Source organism: Agelaius phoeniceus, chromosome 23 (assembly GCF_051311805.1).
Source record: "Agelaius phoeniceus isolate bAgePho1 chromosome 23, bAgePho1.hap1, whole genome shotgun sequence".
Classification (NCBI taxonomy): domain Eukaryota; kingdom Metazoa; phylum Chordata; class Aves; order Passeriformes; family Icteridae; genus Agelaius; species Agelaius phoeniceus.
This window is the reverse complement of record NC_135287.1, coordinates 4962872-4983625: the sequence shown is the minus strand read 5'-3', so window position 1 is coordinate 4983625 and position 20754 is coordinate 4962872. Positions and strand designations below refer to the sequence as shown.

Genomic DNA, 20754 nt, shown 5'->3' with positions numbered 1-20754 from the left:
CCTGTGAGTCACGCTGTGAATCAAACTCATTTCCCAGTGGTCTCCCGTGGAAATTCCATTTCTGCCCCGGGCTGGGACAGCAAACATCACCCCCAGCTCTCCTTGCTGCTGTCACCCCCAGAGGTGTGATGTCCCCACGCTGCCGGCGGTGACAGGAAACCATCACGGGGACAGAAATACCCGAGGGGGCTGTGAGAAACCACACACGGCCCCAGCTGCCTCTGAACAACTCTCACCTCCTGCCACAGCTCCTCTCACAGCCACAATCCCCACGGGAAGCTGCCCTGCAGGGAGACGAGGCTGGTGCTGGAGGTACCGAAATCAGCTCCAGCAAAATTCCCGACCAAAAAAAAAATAATTTCTGAGCATGAAGAAAATGAAAATCTTCCCCAAAGCCCAGGGAGATTCATTTCCTCAAACTGCAGTGGGAACTGGCAGCCGAGAGCTGCGTGGAAAATCAAATCAAAACACGCAAAACAGGAATGAACACAAAACTCTCCCGCTGCCCATTTACTCAACTGCAAGGCAGGCAGCAATGTTAGAATTCTCCAGGGCACAGTTTTTGCCTGGAGAAGGCAATTCATCCAAATTGTCATCCAATATTCTCACAAAGTGTTTTATCTGCCTTAGAATGGCTGGAGAGGAAAAGCACATTTTACTGCCAGCCTGTGAAATGAGCTGGGAGAAGAGAGAGTGAAATTTCATTTTAGTAACCTCTGCCAGGCCAGGTCTGGGGGTTTTTTTTCAAAAGTTTCATTTCTGAATAAAAAAGCCTCATTTTTAGAGGTGTTGGGAAATCATTCACTGCTCAGTCACACACGGAGCAAATGGGACACAAAATCAGAGACAGTTTGGGTTGGAAGGGACCTTAAATATTATTCAGTTCTCATCATGGGATAAGTGAAAATTGAATGTTTGTGTTTAAATCCAGGGAGAGAGTGCATGAGATGGATCTGCTTCAGTTCTGTATTGGCTAACAGGGAAATACTTTCTTGGCTAATGACTAAAACTGGTTTAGTAATTACATCTGGTCATTAAATTAGTAATTAGTTAGGTAATTAAATGCTGGCAGGTGGAGATCCCAAAGCTTTGTCACACAGGTGACCTGTCCAATGACAATAATTGATTTATATCCCTACAACCATACTGGCAATGTAGAAGTATTAAAAAACCATTGCAAAAAAAAAAAGGAAAATTAACACATTACTCTGTGCAAAATGTCCCTGCTTTGCTTCATGTCACAATTTCCAGTTTGTTTTTCCCCCTGCTGTGTGGCAGGGGGGTTTCCAGGGGCTGCCAGCGACTCTGTGGCTCTGAAGGAAGGAGAAAATCTGAACCTCAACTGCACCTTCAGCACCCTCAGCAGCAGCAACTTCACCCTGCAGTGGTTAAACCCTCGGAATTTCACCATTTTCCTCAATGCCCAGCAGGGTGAGTGTGGAACCCAGAGCGGCGGCGCTGCCCAGCAGGGCTGGGGACGCTGGGCTGGCCCCGCTGCCACCCGGGCCAGGGCGGTGCCCAAAGTGCCAATGGGGGGGTGTGGCAGGGTCCAGAGGGTCCTTTGTGGTCACCAAAATTGGTGCCTTTTGGGGCCACCCCAAAACAGAGGCCAGACAAAATTAAAAGAATACAAAACACTGGGTTTCTGTCTATTGAAGGGCCTTCAGGTACACTTAGGGCAGACAAAACCCACCCAAAAATGGACAATGGGTCACAGGTTTCACACTTTTATAAGTTTGGTCCATTTGCATTTTGGGGGTGAATCTGCCAATTCCAGCTGCAGCTGATGAAGTCATTGACCCCAAGTTTGCTGCCCCCAGCTCCCTTTTGTTCCCATCTCTGGGGCCTGAGGCAGTGAGGTGTCCTTGATTGCCAGGCCTGGAGAGGAATTGTTGTGTCTGCCCCAAATGGGGAAGCAGCAGCTCCCACTGTGTGTGGAGTTGAGAGTTCTACACTAAAGAACTGCAGGGCTACAAATAGATGGAAAATATAATAATATACTATTATTAAATACAATTTATTATTATTGGTAGTAGTAGTAGTAGTATTAACATTAGTATTAGTATTAAATATAATATCATCTCTTTCAAATAGATGGAAAATAGAAAAGCCGAAATCCTGGAGAGGAATTGTTGTGTCTGCCCCAAATGGGGAAGCAGCAGCTCCCATTGGGTGTGGAGTTCAGAGTTCTACACTAAAGAACTGCAGGGCTACAAATATGTGAAAATATAATAATATACAATTATTAAATACAATTTATTATTATTGGTAGTAGTAGTAGTAGTATTAACATTAGTATTAGTATTAAATATAATATCATCTCTTTCAAATAGATGGAAAATAGAAAAGCTGAAATCCTGGAGAGGAATTGTTGTGCCTGCCCCAAATGGGGAAGCAGCAGCTCCCACTGTGTGTGGAGTTCAGAGTTCTAAAGAACTGCATTAATTTAATTCTAAATTAAATAAATGAATTCAAAAATTAAATAAATTAAATAAATTAATTAAATCTTAATCATAAAATTAAAATAAATTAAATAAATTATTAAATTGCATTTATCTCAAATACATTTAATTATTTATTAATTAAATTTATTGAATAAATTTAGTTATAAAATTAAATAAATTTAGGTATAATATTAAAATTATTTGGATTCGCCCAAATTGCTGGGATTTCCTTCCAGCTCAGTATTCTGTCAAAACCTCAGCTAAAAAAAAAAAATTAAGATAAAAAGAGAAGTTTTGAGGTCTCTTTCCCCCTGATGTTTGTACAAAGCCCCAGTTTCAGTTCAATTTAAGGGCAGAAAGTTGCATTTTCTGTGCTGCAGCTGTGGGAAAAGTTCATGGACTTGCTGGGCTGACCCTGAGGGCTCCTGCAAATTGTGCAGCAGGAGGGAAGAATTAAAGATCAGAAAGTCAAGAGAAAGGAGAGCAGAGATGCCCTAGGAGATGCTTTCATTTACAAACCTGAACTTTTCCAATCCCATACAATAAAAACCCTCCCCAAGCTTTCTCCCTGTGCTGAACCAAGCCCTGTGGGTGCTGCATTTTCTGCTCCTGGCAGTTTTACGGGACCAGAGGTACAAACTGCTGCGCTATTCCAAGGAGGAATTGTCCATCCAGCTGTCCAACCTGAGCCAGCAGGACGAGGGGATTTACAGGTGCTTCTGCTACACCAGGCACGTCAAAACCAAGAGCCAGAAGGTTGAGATTGTGGGTAAGTGCCCTCACCTGCTCTGGCTTTTTACCTAGAGCAGGACAGAGCCAGCTCCTCAAATCCACACCTGAATTTTTCCATCCATTTCTCCATCAATTTTCCCATCAATTTTTCCATCAATTTTTCCACCAATTTTTCCACCAATTTTCCCACCAATTTTTCCATCAATTTTTCCATCAATTTTTCCATCAATTTTTCCATCAATTTTTCCACCAATTTTTCCATCAATTTTTCCATCAATTTCCCCACCAATTTTCCCACCAATTTTTCCATCAATTTTTCCACCAATTTTCCATCAATTTTTCCATCAATTTTTCCACCAATTTTTCCATTTTGTTTTTAGCTCAGCCCCCTCCTGTGGCAGCAGCTCCCTGGCCACAGACACCAAGCACAGACTTTGCCAGAAAAACCCTGGGAAGCTGTGGGAAACTTAGAGGAAAAGAATTCAAACAATTATTGTCTCTCTTTCTGTAGCCATTTCTTACAGATATTGCTCTCTAAAATTCAAAGAATTCAAACAATTCAAACAATTTAAAAAAATATTATCTCTCTGTAACCATTGATCATAGAGCTGGTTCTCTAAAATTCAAAGAATTCAAACAATTCAAACAATTAAAGAAATTTATTATCTCTCTGTAGCCATTGTTCATAGAGCTGGTTCTCTAAAATTCAAAGAATTCAAACAATTCAAACAATTAAAGAAATTTATTATCTCTCTGTAACCATTGTTCATAGAGCTGGTTCTCTAAAATTCAAAGAATTCAAACAATTCAAACAATTAAAAAATTATTATCTCTCTGTAACCGTTGTTCATAGATGTGGTTCTCTAAAAATCAAACAATTCAAAGAATTCAAAGAATTCAAACAATTTATTATCTCTCTGTAACCATTGCTCATAGATCTGGTTCTCTAAAATTCAAACAATTCAAACAATTCAAACAATTAAAAAAAATTATTATCCCTCTGTAGCCATTGTTCATAGAGCTGGTTCTCTAAAATTCAAAGAATTCAAACAATTCAAACAATTAAAGAAATTTATTATCTCTCTGTAACCATTGTTCATAGAGCTGGTTCTCTAAAATTAAAAGAATTGAATTAATTCAAACAATTAAAGAAATTGATTATCTCTCTGTAACCATTGTTCATAGATGTGGTTCTCTAAAATTCAAAGAATTCAAACAATTCAAACAATTAAAAAAATTATTATCTCTCTGTAGCCGTTGCTCATAGATGTGGTTCTCTAAAATTCAAAGAATTCAAACAATTCAAAGAATTCAAACAATTAAAAAAAATTATTATCTCTCTGTAACCATTGTTCATAGAGCTGGTTCTCTAAAATTCAAAGAATTCAATGAATTCAAACAATTATTATCTCTCTTTCTGTAGCCATTTCTTACAGATATTGTTCTCTAAAATTCAAAGAATTCAAACAATTCAAAGAATTATTATCTCTCTTTCTGTGACCATTATTTATAAATAAGGTTCTCTAGGGTGTGTTTTTGAGAGCCACCAATAATGTGGGAGAGGTTTTCACTTTGAGGCCAATCAAGTCTTAGGTCCACCATCGTTTCTACAAAAACTGTCGATTTCTAACAATAAAATCTTAGGTTTTCCATTGTTTCCATTAGAACTATAGATTTCTAATAATAAAGTCTCAGGTTTTCTATAAGAACTGTAGATTTCTAATCACAAATTCTTAGGTTTTCCATTGTTTCTATAAGATCTGTAAATTTCTAACAATAAAATCTAAGGTTTTAATTGTTTCCATTAGAACTGTAGATTTCTAATAATAAAGTCTTGGATTTTCCATTGTTTCTAGAAGAACTGTAGATTTCTAACAGTAAAATCATAGGTTTTTCCATTGTTTCTAGAAGAACTGTAGATTTCTAATAGTAAAGTCTTAGGTCCACCATTGTTTCTATAAGAGCTGTAATAATAAATTATTTCTAATAAGTTAATAATAATTTAATAATTTAATAGTTATTATTTCTAATAATAAAGTGTCTTCCATGCCTTCTGGATCATGGAGTCAATGCTAATTATTACCCCCTCCTTTTAATTATTACCTTTTAATCATGCTGATTAAAAGGAAAAGAAGAAATAACGCTGATGAAAAAAAGAAATAATGCTGATAAAAAAAAGAAATAATGCTGATTAAAAAAAGAAATAATGCTGATGAAAAAAAGAAATAATGCTGATAAAAAAAAAGAAATAATGCTGATAAAAAAAGAAATAATGCTGATAAAAAAAAGAAATAATGCTGATAAAAAAAAAGAAATATTGCTGATGAAAAGGAGTAGAAAATGCCCCTAAACTGATCCTAAACCTTCCTGCTGCAGCTGCTCCATCCCAGCCGGTGCTGGAAATGTCCCAGGATGAGGAAAGAGGCCTCAACCTCTCCTGCCTCACGCAGGGGGGCAGACCCCAGCCCCAGATTTCCTGGCTGTTGGACAACGGCATTGAGCTCCCAGGTAAGAGCTCAAAGCTGCTTTGAGGATTAAAATTCTTATTTTTGGTCAGTTTTGGGTGGTTTGGAGATGCTGGAGGGGGAAATCTCAGCTGGGCTGTAATTCATGGCTGCAGCTTGGGGCAGGTGTGGGGAACAGGCAGGACGGGGATAAAATAAACCCCAAATCCTGGGATTGCAGCACTGAACTGGGATGAAATAAACCCCAAATCCTGGGATTGCAGCACTGAATTGGGATGAAATGAACCCCAAATCCTGGGATTGCAGCACTGAATTGGGAAGAAATGAACCCCAAATCCTGGGATTGCAGCATTGAATTGGGAAGAAATGAACCCCAAATCCTGGGATTTCAGCACTGAATTGCACTGGGATGAAATGAACCCCAAATCCTGGGATTGCAGCACTGAATTGGGAAGAAATGAACCCCAAATCCTGGGATTGCAGCACTGAATTGGGATGAAATGAACCCCAAATCCTGGGATTTCAGCACTGAATTGCACTGGGATGAAATGAACCCCAAATCCTGGGATTGCAGCACTGAATTGGGAAGAAATGAACCCCAAATCCTGGGATTGCAGCACTGAATTGGGAAAAAATGAACCCCAAATCCTGGGATTGCAGCACTGAATTGGGATGAAATGAACCCCAAATCCTGGGATTGCAGCACTGAATTGGGAAGAAATGAACCCCAAATCCTGGGATTGCAGCACTGAATTGGGATGAAATGAAGCAAAACCCTTGGAATTTCAGCATTGAATTGGGAAGAAATGAACCCCAAATCCTGGGATTGCAGCACTGAATTGCACTGGGATGAAATGAACCCCAAATCCTGGGATTGCAGCACTGAATTGGGAAGAAATGAAGCAAAACCCTTGGAATTTCAGCATGGAATTGCACTGGGATAAAATGAAGCAAAACCCTTGGAATTTCAGCATTGAATTGCATTGAGATGAAATGAAGCAAAACCCTTGGAATTTCAGCACTAAATTCCACTGGGGTAAAACAAATTCACACCCCTGGAATTTCAGCACTAAATTCAACAGGGATAAAATGAATCCAGAATCTTGGAATTTCAGCACTGAATTCCACAGAGATAAAATGACTCCAGAATCCTGGAATTTCAGCACTGAATTCCACTGGGATAAAATAAAGCAAAAAATCTTGGAATTTCAGCACTGAATTGCAGTGGGATAAAATGAACCCAGAATCCTGGAATTTCAGCATGAAATTCCACAGGGATAAAATGAGCCCAAACCCCTGGGACCTCAGCTCTAAATTCCCATGGGATAAAATGAACCCAGAATCCTGGAGTTTCAATAGGAAATTCCACAGGGATAAAATGAACCCAGAATCTTGGAACCTCAGCACTGAATTCCACTGGGCTAAAATAAAAAGCCAGAATCCTGGAAACTCAGCTCTAAGTGTCAGTGGAATAAAATAAACCCAAAATCCTGGAAGTTCAGCACTGAATTCCACTGGGATAAAATGAACCCAGAATCTTCAAACTTCAGCACAAAATTCCACTGGGATAAAAAAAAAAAAAAAAGCCAAAATCCTGGAGCCTATTTTAAACCAATTTCATTGGAATCTAATAACCCCAAATCTCTGTAATTTCAGCATTAAATTCCACAAGGATGAAATGAACCCAGAATTTTGCAACCTCAGCACAAAATTCCACTGGGATAAAATAACCCAAAACTCCTGAAACCTCAGCATTGAATTCTACTGGGATAAACTGAACCCAAAATTTTGGAACCTCAGCACAAAATTCCACTGGGATAAAATAAACCCAGAATCCTGGAACCTCAGCTCTAAGTGTCAGTGGAATAAAATAAACCCAAACCCCTGGAATTTCAATAGGAAATTCCACAGGGATAAAATTAATCTAGAATCTTGGAATTTCAGCACTGGATTCCACTGGGATAAAATAAACCCAAACCCCTGGAATTTCAGCAAAAAATTCCACTGGAATCAATTAAATATTAAATTAAATTCCACTGGGATAAATTAAACCCAGAATCATGGAACCTCAGCACTGAATTCCACTGGGATAAAAACAAAAAAAAAGCCAAAATCCTGGAGCCTATTTTAAACCAATTTCATTGGAATCTAATAACCCCAAATATCTGTAATTTCAGCATTAAATTCCACTGGGATAAAATAAACCCAAAATCCTGGAATTTCAGCATTAAATTCCACAAGGAATTTAATAATATGAACCCAGAATCTTGGAACCTCAGCACAAAACTCCACTGGGGTAAAATAAACCCAAACCCCTGGAATTTCAGCATTAAATTCAACAGGGATAAAAGAAACCCAAAATTTTGGAACCTCAGCACTGAATTCCAGTGGAATAAAATAACCCAAAACTCCTGAAACCTCAGCATTGAATTCTACTGGGATAAACTGAACTCAAAATTTTGGAACCTCAGCACTGAATTCCACTGGGGTAAAATGAACCCAAACCCCTGGAATTTCAGCATTGAATTCCACAGGGATAAAACAAACCCAAAAATTTGGAACCTCAGCACTGAATTCCAGTGGAATAAAATAAACCCAAAATCCTGGAATTTCCAACCCCCTAAATTCTACAGGGACAAAATGAACCGAGAATCTTGGGAATTTTGTACTGGATTCCACTGGGATAAAATGAACCCAAACCCCTGGAATTTCAGCGCTGAACTCCACTTATTTGGGATAATTCCACTTTATTTGGGATTGAAAAACCCCCAAAATCCTGGAGCCGTGGTTTTCAAAGCCTTTCTTCTCCTTCAACCTGTCTGCTGCTCAAATAACTGCCATTCTGGCAGGGCTATAAATAACATTATTCTACAAATCACTGCCTTTAGCAGCTCCAGTGCACATCTGCACAAAAAATGTGAGAAAAACACGAATGGTTTTTTTTCTTTCACGCACCAACAAGCTCTGAGTTGTGTTTTGCATCATCCAGAAATGCATTTAAAGCTGAACCTGGCCCTAAGATGGTTTATTTTTAAGTAAGAGCTCTAGAAAACAGCAGGGAATTGTGTGTTCTGGCCTGAGTATGGATGGAAATTGGAGTTAACAACGAGAATGAATCGGGTCTGAATAAAGTAAAAAACGAAATAAATCTTAATAAGAAGAGTAAATCGGGTTGGCAGATGAAATCTGGAGGGTTTGAATGTACAAATAAAAAGGTGTTCTGGAGTAATGCATGGTGGAAAAGCAGGTTTGTAAATGCTGCCTGTGTCTGGAAGAGCTGGGCCGAGTGTGAGGGCCTGGCAATACCAGCTGGGAAGTCACAAAAACCCCAATATTTCTAGAAACTGATATTTTATCCCCATGGTTTTTTATCTCTGTCCCTCACAGTGTTTTTCCCAAAATTAGGGCGTTCCCCAAGCCTGAGATCACCCTGATAAAGTGAATTATTTGTGACTTCACAGCACGCAGTTCAGACACTATAAACACCTCCTGCAAGCCAGAGCTGCATTTTTCAAATATTTTAACAAATATCCAATATTTTAACAAATATCCAATATTTTAACAAATATCCAATATTTTAACCAATATTTTAACCAAAAATCTCTCCTTGCCTTTGGAGCAGAGGGAAGACCTGAGCTGGCACCTCCCAGCCCCAGGAAAGCCCCTCAGAGCTGGGGCTGCTGCCTTGGTTCACCTGGGGCCGCCCTTCAGAGCAGCCACTTTTACATGAAAAGATGAGAGGCACAAATTTCATTGTCTGAAATATAAAAATTCATTGCCCTAATTCACTATTGCTCCAATTCCTGTGTTTTTCTCCATTTTTTTTTTTTTTGAAGGCTTGGAGTGACTCTCCTTCCTCCCCCTTCCATCCCCAGCTTTAATCACTTCCTGCAAATATTTACACTAATCAGAAAACAGCTAATAAATCTTAATTACTGACAGCACCAGGGCTCAGCAGGGGCAAAGCAGCTGTGATTACTGACAAAGATGATTTCTGAAACCCTTTTGGAGCTCTCACCTGGCCCTGCTGGGGAGGCAAAAGAGGCTGAGAAAGGCTGGTCTGGAAAGGTTCGTTTGGGAAGGTTTATTTGGAAAGGTCCATTTGGAAAGGTTCCTTTGGAAAGGTTCATTTGGGAAGGTTCATTTGGAAAGGTCCATTTGGAAAGGTCCATTTGGAAAGGTTCATTTGGGAAGGTCCATTTGGAAAGGTTCCTTTGGAAATTGGGAATTTCTTTCAATCCAGGGCAGCAGAGCAAGGGGCGCATCAGAGGCTCTGCATTGTAAACAGGGATATTTGTGTCCTTCAGGAAATATCTGAAACACCTTCCCCTCCACCAGGGCTGTTCAAACACATCTCTGCTTACATCAAATACAAATTTATTTTTCATTTCACCAGCATTGCCTGCAGGCCTGGGAATCCCACCTGACTCCCCCTAATTCCTTGTGGCAAAGCAAGGAATCCTCTGGGTAAATTCCAACAGCTGGAAAAGGGGAAGAGTCAAACCTGTGCTGTAGGAGAACATGATTTCAGGGGGATAGAAATGATTTTATTTTATTTTATTCTTTATTTTATTGTATTGTATTGTATTGTATTTTTATTTTATTTATTTATTTTATTGTATTGTATTTTGTTGTATTTTATTTTTATTTTATTTTATTTTATTTTGTTCTTTTTTATTTTATTTTATTTTTATTTTATTTTAATTTTATTCATTTTTATTCCTTTTTTCCTTTTTTTAAATTCTTTTTTATTTTATTTTATTTTATATTATTATTTTATTTTATTATTTTTTATTTTATTATTTTATTTTATTTTATTCTTTATTCTTTATTCTTTATTCTTTATTCTTTATTCTTCATTCTTTATTCTTTATTTTATTTTATTATTTTTTATTTTATTTTATTGTTTTATTATTTTATTTTATTTTTATTTTATTTTTATTTTATTCATTTCTATTCTTTTTTTTTCCTTTTTTAAAATTCTTTGTTATTTTATTTTATATTATTATTTTATTTTATTATTTTTTATTTTATTATTTTATTTTATTTTATTCTTTATTCTTTATCCTTTATTTTATTTTATTTTATTATTTTTATTTTATTTTATTATTTTATTTTATTTTTTTATTTTATTTTATTCTTTATTCTTTATTTTATTCTTTTTTTATTTTATTTTATTTATTTTATTTTATTCTATTTTATTTCATTTTATTTCATTTTATTTTATTCTATTTTATTTTATTTCATTTAATTTTATTTCATTTCATTCTTTTTTCTCCCCACGGACTCGCAGGTGACACCAGGCACCAGCTGGGAGCTGATGGCAAGAAATGGATCAGCAGGAGCACGCTGAGGATCCTCAGCTACAGCCCCGGAGCGACAGCCACGTGCATGGTGCAGCACCCTGCACTCGGGCCACAGCGCCTGGGGGCCTCTTTCCCCCTCCAGGGCCTCCCCAGCTCGGGTACTGCAGCTCTGCCTCTCCAGTTTCACTGCCCTGAGATGGTGAAAATGATACAGACCCCAGGAATTGTGGGGTCTGCTTTAAAATGAGGAACCTGGGGCAAAAAATGGGTTTGGAGCTGCCCCTCAGTGGCAGAGCTGAGCAGCAGCTCCTGCCCCAAGCTCCCCACGGCCGAGTGTTTCATTTTATTCCTCATTTCAGAGCAGCAAGGGCGGGAAAGGGCTGGAAAAATATTCTGAGGGCAGGAAAGGTGAGGGTGGGACTGGAAGGGAGACCCTTGATCAGCCAGAAAACCCAGTGAAAAATCCAGAGCATGGAGCAGGGCAGAAAACCCAAATAATCCAGAGTATGGAGCAGGGCAGAAAATCCAATAAATAATCCAGAGCATGGAGCAAGGCAGAAAATCCAAATAATCCAGAGCATGGAGCAGGGCAGAAAATCCAATAAACAATCCAGAGTATGGAGCAGGGCAGAAAATCCAAACAATCCAGGGCATGGAGCAGGGCAGAAAATCCAAACAATGCAGAGCATGGAGCAGGACAGAAAACCCAAACAATCCAGAGCATTGAGCAAGGCAGAAAACCCAAATAATCCAGAGTATGGAGCAGGGCAGAAAATCCGAACAATCCAGAGCATGCAGCAAGGCAGAAAATCCGAACAATGCAGAGCATGGAGCAGGGCAGAAAACCCAATAAAAAATCCAGAGTATGGAGCAGGACAGAAAACCCAATAAAAAATCCAGAGCATGGAGCAGGGCAGAAAACCCAATTAAAAATCCAGAGTATGGAGCAAGGCAGAAAACCCAAATAATCCAGAGTATGGAGCAGGGCAGAAAATCCGAACAATGCAGAGCATGGAGCAGGGCAGGGTGGTTTTTCAAGGATCTGCTCGGTGGCAAAGCTTCTTCTGATTTTTGTCATTTTTTGGGGGTTTCTTCAGGCTGCAAACAAGCAACCAGACTTGCAGAGGACGCACAAGTTCCCAGCCCTTCAGAGAATCCAGCAGGTTCCAGTTGTCCAGGGAATCCAGAAGGTGCCAGCCCCTCTGCATCCCCAGAGAATCCAGAAGCTTCCAGCCCTTCTGCATCTCCAAAAGATCCAGAAATTTCCAGCAGCCCTTCTGCATCCCCAGAGAATCCAGAAGTTTCCAGCAGCCCCTCTGGACCCCCAGAAAATCCAGAATTCTCCAGCCCCTCCGCATCCCCAGATGATCCAGGAGCTTCCAACCCTTCTGCATCCCCAGAGAACCCAAAATTCTCCAGCCCTTCTGCATCCCCAAGTGATCCAGGAGTTTCCAGCCCTTCTGCATCCCCAGAGAACCCAGAATTCTCCAGCCCTTCTGCATCCCCAAATGATCCAGGAGCTTCCAACCCTTCTGCATCCCCAGAATTTTCCAGCCCTTCTGCATCTCCAAAAGATCCAGGAGTTTCCAGCCCCTCTGCATCCCCAGGGATTCCAGCAGTTCCCAGCTCAGCACCAGCCCAGCCAAACCTCACCGGTGTCACTCTGAAGGGTGAGTTTGGTCTCAGCCACCTGAGTTTATCAAATCTGAAATGACAATTGCAGAAATGCTGCCGGGCACAGAGCTCCATCCCACATCCCAGAGCAGTGTGGGACCCAGCACGGCGTTTCCTGCTTGTTCTCCCTTTTTCCCGGCCAAAATTCCTCTCCTTGGAGGAAGAAAGGCGGGAGCAGGGTGGGGAGCCAGGCTGGGATGCTCTGGATGGGCTGCACTAGATGGCACTGTGCAACAACTGTTCACAGAACTCACAGAATCACAGAACTCACAGAATTACAGAATTCACAAAATCACAGAATCACAGCATTCACAGAATTACAGAATTACAGAATCACAGAATTACAGAATTACAGAATCACAAAATTACAGAATCACAGAATTACAGAATTCACAGAATCACAGAATCACAGAATCACAGAATTACAGAATTACAGAATCACAAAATTACAGAATCACAGAATTACAGAATTCACAGAATTCACAAAATCACAGAATCACAGAATGACCAGGTTGGAAGAGACCCTAAAGGTCACCCAGTCCAACCCAGCCCCAACCCCTCAACTCAACCCTGGCACCCAGTGCCACATCCAGGCTTTGTTAAACACACCCAGGCATGGGGACTCCACCACCTCCCTGGGCAGAACATTCCAGAACTTTATCACCCTTGCTGGAAAAATCTTCTTCCTGCTATCCACCCTGTATTTCCCTTGTGCAGCTCGAGGCTGTGTGCTCTGGTTGTGTCAGTTCCTGGAGAAAGAGAGAAATTCAAGCAGCAGCAGAAGAGGATGATTTTAGAAAATCCCAGAGAATGGAATGGGGTAGCAGGGAGGAAATTCTGGGAAGCACAGCTGGAAAAATCAATCTCTTCTAGCGACCAGTGTAACTGGTGAAAAGGACCACTGGAAAATTTTGGAAAGGGAAAAGTACAGATAACTAAAGGAAAGGAAAAGGAAATATATATATATATATATAATATATATAAATAAATATATATAAATATATAAATATATATATATAATATATATAAATAAATATATATAAATATATATATATAAGGAAATCTATAAATATATCCTTTTATATATAAATAATATAAGTAAATAATATATAAAAAAAGGAAATATATAAAAGGAAAAGGAAATATATAAGGAATATATATATATGTATACATTTTCCTTTTATATATTTCCTTTTATATATATTTATATATATATAAAAGGAAATATATAAAAGGAAAATGTATACATAATTGCAAAATGTCTCTTTGCTCCAATCAGATTTCCCCTGCAGGAAAGAAACTTGATTTTTCAGGAATGCATCCTTGGGGTGAAATCATCCCTGTTTGAATTCCCAGAAATTCCCAGCACGTTTAACAGCACCAACCTGTGTTACAGAGCAAAATCCCGAATCCAAAGGACCCCTGAGGAAGGAGAAGAATCTCCTGCTGCCCATCCTGGTGGCTGCTCTGATCCTGGTGCTGCTCATCATCGTGCTGCTGTTCATGGTGAAGCTGAAGAAAGCTCACGGGGTGTGGAAGAGAGGTGGGGAGCGGGAACTGGGGGCTCGAGGCCATCCCTGGGGTGCTCAGAATGAGAAATCGACGCTTTGTAACTCCTCTCTTGGGATTTTGGGGGGATGATGGTGTATGGGATGATGGTCATCTCTCTCAGGCTGAGAAATCCCCAATTTCTAACTCTTCTCTCAGGATTTCTGGGAGATGATGGTGTATGGGATGATGGTGATCTCTCTCAGGCTGAGAAATCCCCCTTTTCTAACTTTTCTCTCAGGATTTTTGAGAGATGATGGTGATCTCTGTCAGGGTGAGAAATCCTCAATTTCTAACTCTTCTCACAGGATATTTATGAGATGATGGTGATCTCTGTCAGGCTGATAAAATCCCCATTTTCTAACTTTTCTTCTCAGGATTTTTGGGAGATGATGGTGATCTCAGGCTGATGAGATCCCCATTTAGTGACTCTTAGGATTTTTGTGAGATGATGGTGTATGAGATGATTGTGTATGAGATGATGGTGATCTCTGTCAGGCTGATGAGATCCCCAATTTGTGACTTCTCTCAGGATTTTTGGGAGATGATGCTGTATGAGATGATGGTGATCTCTCTCAGGCTGATGAGGTCCCCATTTTGTAACTCTTCTCTCAGGATTTTTGGGAGATGATGGTGATCTCTCTCAGGCTGAGAAATCCCCAAATTGTGACTCAGAATTTTTATGAGATGATGGTGATCTCTCTCAGGATGAGAAATCCCCATTTTCTCACTCTTCTCTCAGGATTTTTGTGAGGTGATGGTGATCTCTGTCAGGCTGATAAAATCCCCATTTTGTGACTCTTCTCTCACTATTTTTCTGAGGTGATACTGATCTCTCTCAGGCTGATGAGATCCCCAATTTGTGACTCTCAGGATTTTTGGGAGATGATGGTGATCTCTCTGAGGATGATAAATCCTCAATTTGTGGCTCTTTTAGGACTTTTATGAGATGATGGTGTATGAGATGATGCTGATCTTTGTCAGGCTGATGAGATCCCCATTTTCTAACTCTTCTCTCAGGATTTTGGGGAGGTGATGGTGATCTCTCTCAGGCTGATGAGATCCCCATTTTCTCACTGTTCTCTCTGGATTTTTATGAGGTGATGGTGATCTCTGTCAGGCTGAGAAATCCCCATTTTCTAACTCTTCTCTCAGGATTTTCTGCTCAAGGCAGAGGGTGAGAAGGAATAATGGAAAAAAAAAATCTCGTTCTCATAATTCAATTTTGTGGTGTTTTAATTGTTTAAAAATTCATTTATATTTTTTTGTTATTTAATTTTTTTAACATTTTATTTAATTAAATTTAAATAATTTAATAATTTAAATTAAATTTTGTGGGTTTTTTCCACAGAAAATGATGTTTCAGAACAAACACTGGAGAGTTATAAATCCAGATCTAACGAAGACAGTCCAGGCCATGAGAAGAATGGACAAGGTCAAAAACTTTAATTAACATATTCTTGTAAATATGTTCTTGTTTTCAACAACAACTAATCCTTGTTTTATTTAATTATAAAAAATAACTATCACAATAATATTATAAATGTTACAGTATTATAATATTCAATTAGTATTAAAATACTTAATTATAATAAGTATTTAAGTTTATTTAATTAACTATAAATAATTATCATAATAATATTATAAATGTTATAATAATTATCATAGTCTAGTAATATTATACTATTTAATTATCATAAATAATTCTTGTTTATTTACTTATAATAAATAATTCTTGTTTTATTTAATTGCTGCTGACCATGGCCAGAGCAGGTGGGAACCATAAATACTAAATACTAAATACTAAATAATACTAATACTAATGCTACTACTACTAATAATTTATTAATAATAAATTATAATTTATTATTATATATAAATAAATTTATTATTTGTATTATAAATAATAAATTATTAATAATAAATAACACATCATAAATATGTGTTGTGTTTTAGCTGGAAATCCCAAATCCAACATGCAATATGTAACAGAAGGACACACAGAAACCCCAAAGAAGGATCTGGAAACCCCAGAAAAAAATCCTGAAAGGCCAGAGAAGAGCCCAGGTGACAAAACCACGGCAATAAATGAGGAGATGTTCACGTGTGGAAGGGAGACAGATGTGTAACGATGGCAGAGCTGCAGGAAACTGCAATTTCCTGATATTTACAAGAAACTTTTCGGGGATCTTGATTTGAGGGAGCAGGGGGGACAGGGAGCTCCATCCCAAAGCCACCTGGGGGTGCTTTGGTCCTGGAGACCTGGCCTGGGTCACCTGGGACCTTCTGAGCACATCAGGAACCTCTGCCATGAACAGCTCAGCACCTCAGGTGTCCCTGGAGACCTGGCCTGGGTCACCTGGAACCTTCAGAACCTGTCATGAACCTCTGCCTTGAACAGCTCAGCACCTCAGGTGCTCATGGGACCCCAAATCTGGGTCACCTGGGACCTTCTGACCATGTCAGGAATCTCTGCCACCAACAGCTCAGCACCTCAGGTGCTCCTGGAGACCTGGCCTGGGTCACCTGGGACCTTCTGAGCACATCAGGAACCTCTGCCATGAACAGCTCAGCACCTCAGGAAACCTGGCCAGAGTCACCTGGGACCTTCTGACCATGGCAGGAGCCTCTGTCACCAACAGCTCAGCACCCTCAGCGCCCTGGCAGGACATCCAGACCCAAATCAGGATATTTATTATTGATTTTGTCACCTCCTCTGTGACCACAGGTGCTACAAACCCACTGTGACTTTTCTTTTCTCCCTGGGACTCCAAACCTGTCACCCAGCAGGGCAGGGAGGTGGGGCTGGAGCTCCTGGAGACCTGGCCTGGGTCACCTGGGACCTTCAGAACCTGTCATGAACCTCTGCCTTGAACAGCTCAGCACCTCAGGAAACCTGGCCTGGGTCACCTGGGACCTTCTGAGCACATCAGAAACCTCTGTCATGAACAGCTCAGCACCTCAGGTGTCCCTATAAACCTGGCCTGGGTCACCTGGGACCTTCAGAACCTGTCATGAACCTTGAACATCTCAGCACCTCATGTGCTCATGGGACCCCAAACCTGGGTCACCTGGGACCTTCAGAGCACATCAGGAACCTCTGCCATGAACAGCTCAGCACCCTCAGCGCCCTGGCAGGACATCCAGACCCAAATCAGGATATTTGTGGTTGATTTTGTCACCTCCTCTGTCACCACAAGTGCTACAAACCCACTGTGACTTTTCTCCCTGGGACCCCAAACCTGGACTTGCAGCTGGGTTTAACCAAGCTGGGAAGCAGCCTGATGGTCAAAGGGTTAAAAATAAAAAATAACAGAAATCTAAGCCAAATGGTTTGATGGTTCTGTGAAGGGGATGTTCCCCATGGGACGGCCCAAATGGGGCAGCAGAAGAGCTGGGACTCCTGCAGGGCTTTACAGGAGCCCTTCCTGCTCCAGGAGGGTAAAAGCCAACCCCTAAAATAAAGAAAATGTGAATTACAAATATTTTTTGTCATTTGCACAATCACAGAATAGTGATTTGTTTAGTTAATGTGAATGACAATGATTTTTGCCATTTGCAGAATCACAGAATAGGGATTTCTTTATTTAAATTACAACGATTTCTGCCATTTGCAGAATCACAGAATAGGGATTTCTTTATTTAAATTACAATGATTTTTGCCATTTGCAGAATCACAGAATAGGGATTTCTTTATTAAAATTACAATGCTTTTTGCCATTTGCGGAATCACAGAATGGTGATTAATTCATTTAAATGTGAATTACAATGATTTTTGCCATTTGCAGAATCACAGAATAGTGATTTATATTTAAATGTGAATTACACCGATTTTTGTCAGAATCACAGATTAGCGATTTACATTGAAATGTGAATTACAATGATTTTTGCCATTTGCAGAATCCCAGAATAGTGATTTCCATTGAAATGTGAATTACGATGATTTTTGCCATTTGCAGAATCCCAGAATAGGGATTTCCATTGAAATGTGAATTACAATGATTTTTGCCATTTGCAGAATCCCAGAATATTGATTTATTCATTTAAATGCGAATTACAATGATTTTTGCCATTCGCAGAATCCCAGAATATTGATTTACATTGAAATGTGAATGACAATGATTTTTGCCACTTACAGAATATGAAAAATGCGTTTTTCTCACAGAGTCCCAGAGCGTTTGGGGTGGGAAGGGAGCTCTGGAGAGGGCCCAGCCCAACGGCCCTGGCCGGGCAGGGTCACCTGGAGCAGGGACACGGGGACACAGCCAGGTGGGGCTGGGGTGGCTCCAGCACAGGGGGAACCAAAACCTCCCTGGGCTGTTCAGGCTCTGCCGCCTCCACGTGGGGAATTCTTCCCTGCACTGAGAAGCCCAGAACGGGACGCTGTGAATCTCATGAAATAAAACTCATTCAGGACTGTTCATTCTCACTGGAAATAGGAAAAAAATGTGGAAACTGGGGTTTGAATACCCAGTGAGATAAAAGGGCCTGTGTGTTCCGTTCCAATGGAAATAATGTCATATTTCAATGGAAGCAATTCCATATTTCAATGGAAACAATTCCATATTTCAGTGGAAATAATTCCATGTTTCCAATGGGAATAATTCCGTTTTTCAATGAAAATAATTCCATGTTTCAGTGGAAATAATTCCATTTTCCAATGGAAATAATTCCATGTTTCAGTGGAAATAATTCCGTTTTCCAATGGAAATAACAATTCCACGTTTCAGTGGAAATAATTCCGTTTTCCAATGGAAATAATTCCATGTTTCAGTGGAAATAATTCCCTTTTCCAATGGCAATAACAATTCCAGGTTTCAGTGGAGCGCGGCGGCTCCCGGGCGCTACCACAGCGCCCGCGGGGGGGGGGGGGGAACCGCGCTCCCCCCGCCCCGGTGGGTGCGGCCGGCGTCCGCGGGGTTGCCGTGGCAACGGGGACAGCGCGGCACGGCCCGAACCGGGCCCGGCCCGGAACGGCGGGGACAGGGACAGGGACACGGGACAGGAACACGGGACACGGACACGGGAACGGCGGTGAGAGGGACACGGGACAGGGACACGGGACACGGGACAGGGACACGGGATACGGGAAACAGGAACGGCGGTGAGAGAGACATGGGACAGGGACAGGGACATGGAACAGGGACACGGGACAGGGACACGGGAACGGCGGTGAGAGGGACACGGGACAGGGACACGGGAACGGCGGTGAGAGGGACACGGGACAGGGACACGGGACACGGGACAGGGACACAGGACACGGGGACGGCGGTGAGAGGGACACGGGACAGGGACACGGGACGGGGACACGGACACGGGATGGGGACACGGGAATGGCAGTGACAGGGACAGGGACACGGGACAGGGACACAGGACACAGGAACGGCTGTGAGAGGGACAGGGACACGGGAATGGGCCGGGAACAGCAGGGTGAGGGACAGGGACATGGGACAGGAACATAGGACAAGGACACGGGAAAAGCAGTGACAGGGACAGGGACACAGGACAGGGATGGGAACACAGAATAGGAGAGAGGGACACAGGAGCAGAGAGGGTGACAGGGACAGGGACATGGGAGGGGACGAAGGACAGGGACATGGGACACAGGAGAGGGGATGGAGGACACGGACATGGGACAGGGGCACAGGACAGGGCACCAGGGGATGGGGGACTGGGAGAGGGGACAGTGGTGAGGGGACAGGGAGGCAGGATCGGGGACAACCGACCAGATAAGGGACAGGGAAGAGGGGACCAGGGCCAGGGGAGTGGGATGAAAAGGGCTGTGACAGAGGACATGGGAGAGTGAACAGGGATGGAGAGAGGGAACAGTGACAGGGGACAGGGAACTGGGACAGGGAACTGGGACAGGGGACAGGAGAGAGGAGATGGGGATGGGGGACCAAGACAGGAGATCAGGGACAGGGAGTGGCACAGGGGACCAGGTGAGGGCACAGGGAATGTGGGGTTAAGGGTGGGTGAGGACACTGGGGACAGGGGACAGGACTGGGTGAGGGACATGGCAAAAGGGACACAGGAGAGGGGACGGGGGCTGGGAGGAGGCAGGGACAGGGAGCTGGGGACAGGGGAGGCCTTGGGGACACGGTGGCTTTCCTCTGGGGCTGAGGTCCTGCTCCAGGCCAGGATTCCCCATTCCCTGCCCATCCCAGGGCTGCCCTGGTCACTGCTGGGAGCAGGGGACACAGGGGACAGTCCAGGTGTCAGAGCTGCCTGCAGGGTGATCTCAGGGTAAAATATCCAAAATTCTTTATCCCCAGGTGCTGAGGTGACACTGCCTGCGCACCTCTGACCGTGCTGGTGCCAGGTGTGCTGGCACTGGAGCACATCTGAGAGCAGAACAGCTCAGCACAGACAGCTCAGCACTGAAATCTCAGCACAGACAGCTCAGCACTGAAATCTCAGCACTGAAATCCCAGCACTGAAATCTCAGCTCTGAAATCTCAGCACTGAACAGCTCAGCTCTGAACAGCTCAGCACAGAACAGCTCAGCAGAGAAATCTCAGCACAGAAATCTCAGCTCTGAAATCTCAGCTCTGAAATCCCAGCTCTGAAATCTCAGCTCTGAAG

General features: G+C 41.7%; 1 protein-coding gene across 1 annotated transcript; it reads left to right on the top strand.

Annotated features, from left to right (window-relative positions):
* The first annotated feature begins 1221 nt into the window (after nt 1-1221).
* Nucleotides 1222-17129, top strand: CRTAM (cytotoxic and regulatory T cell molecule). Its single transcript, XM_077189963.1, has 8 exons — nt 1222-1431; nt 3061-3213; nt 5553-5684; nt 10935-11105; nt 12045-12617; nt 14018-14164; nt 15521-15604; nt 16126-17129. Exons 1-8 carry the CDS (start codon nt 1236-1238, stop codon nt 16296-16298), a joined length of 1629 nt encoding a protein of 542 aa, XP_077046078.1. The 5' UTR covers nt 1222-1235; the 3' UTR covers nt 16299-17129.
* Nucleotides 17130-20754: the final 3625 nt, after the last annotated feature.

Bases quoted from the DNA above. Each gene is read 5' to 3' on its own strand.
- CRTAM (XM_077189963.1), top strand. From the start codon at position 1,236: ATGTCACAATTTCCAGTTTGTTTTTCCCCCTGCTGTGTGGCAGGGGGG. The intron at 3,214-5,552 runs GTAAGTGCCCTC...TTCCTGCTGCAG, and splicing joins CCAGAAGGTTGAGATTGTGG to CTGCTCCATCCCAGCCGGTG. The intron at 14,165-15,520 runs GTGGGGAGCGGG...TTTTTTCCACAG, and splicing joins TCACGGGGTGTGGAAGAGAG to AAAATGATGTTTCAGAACAA.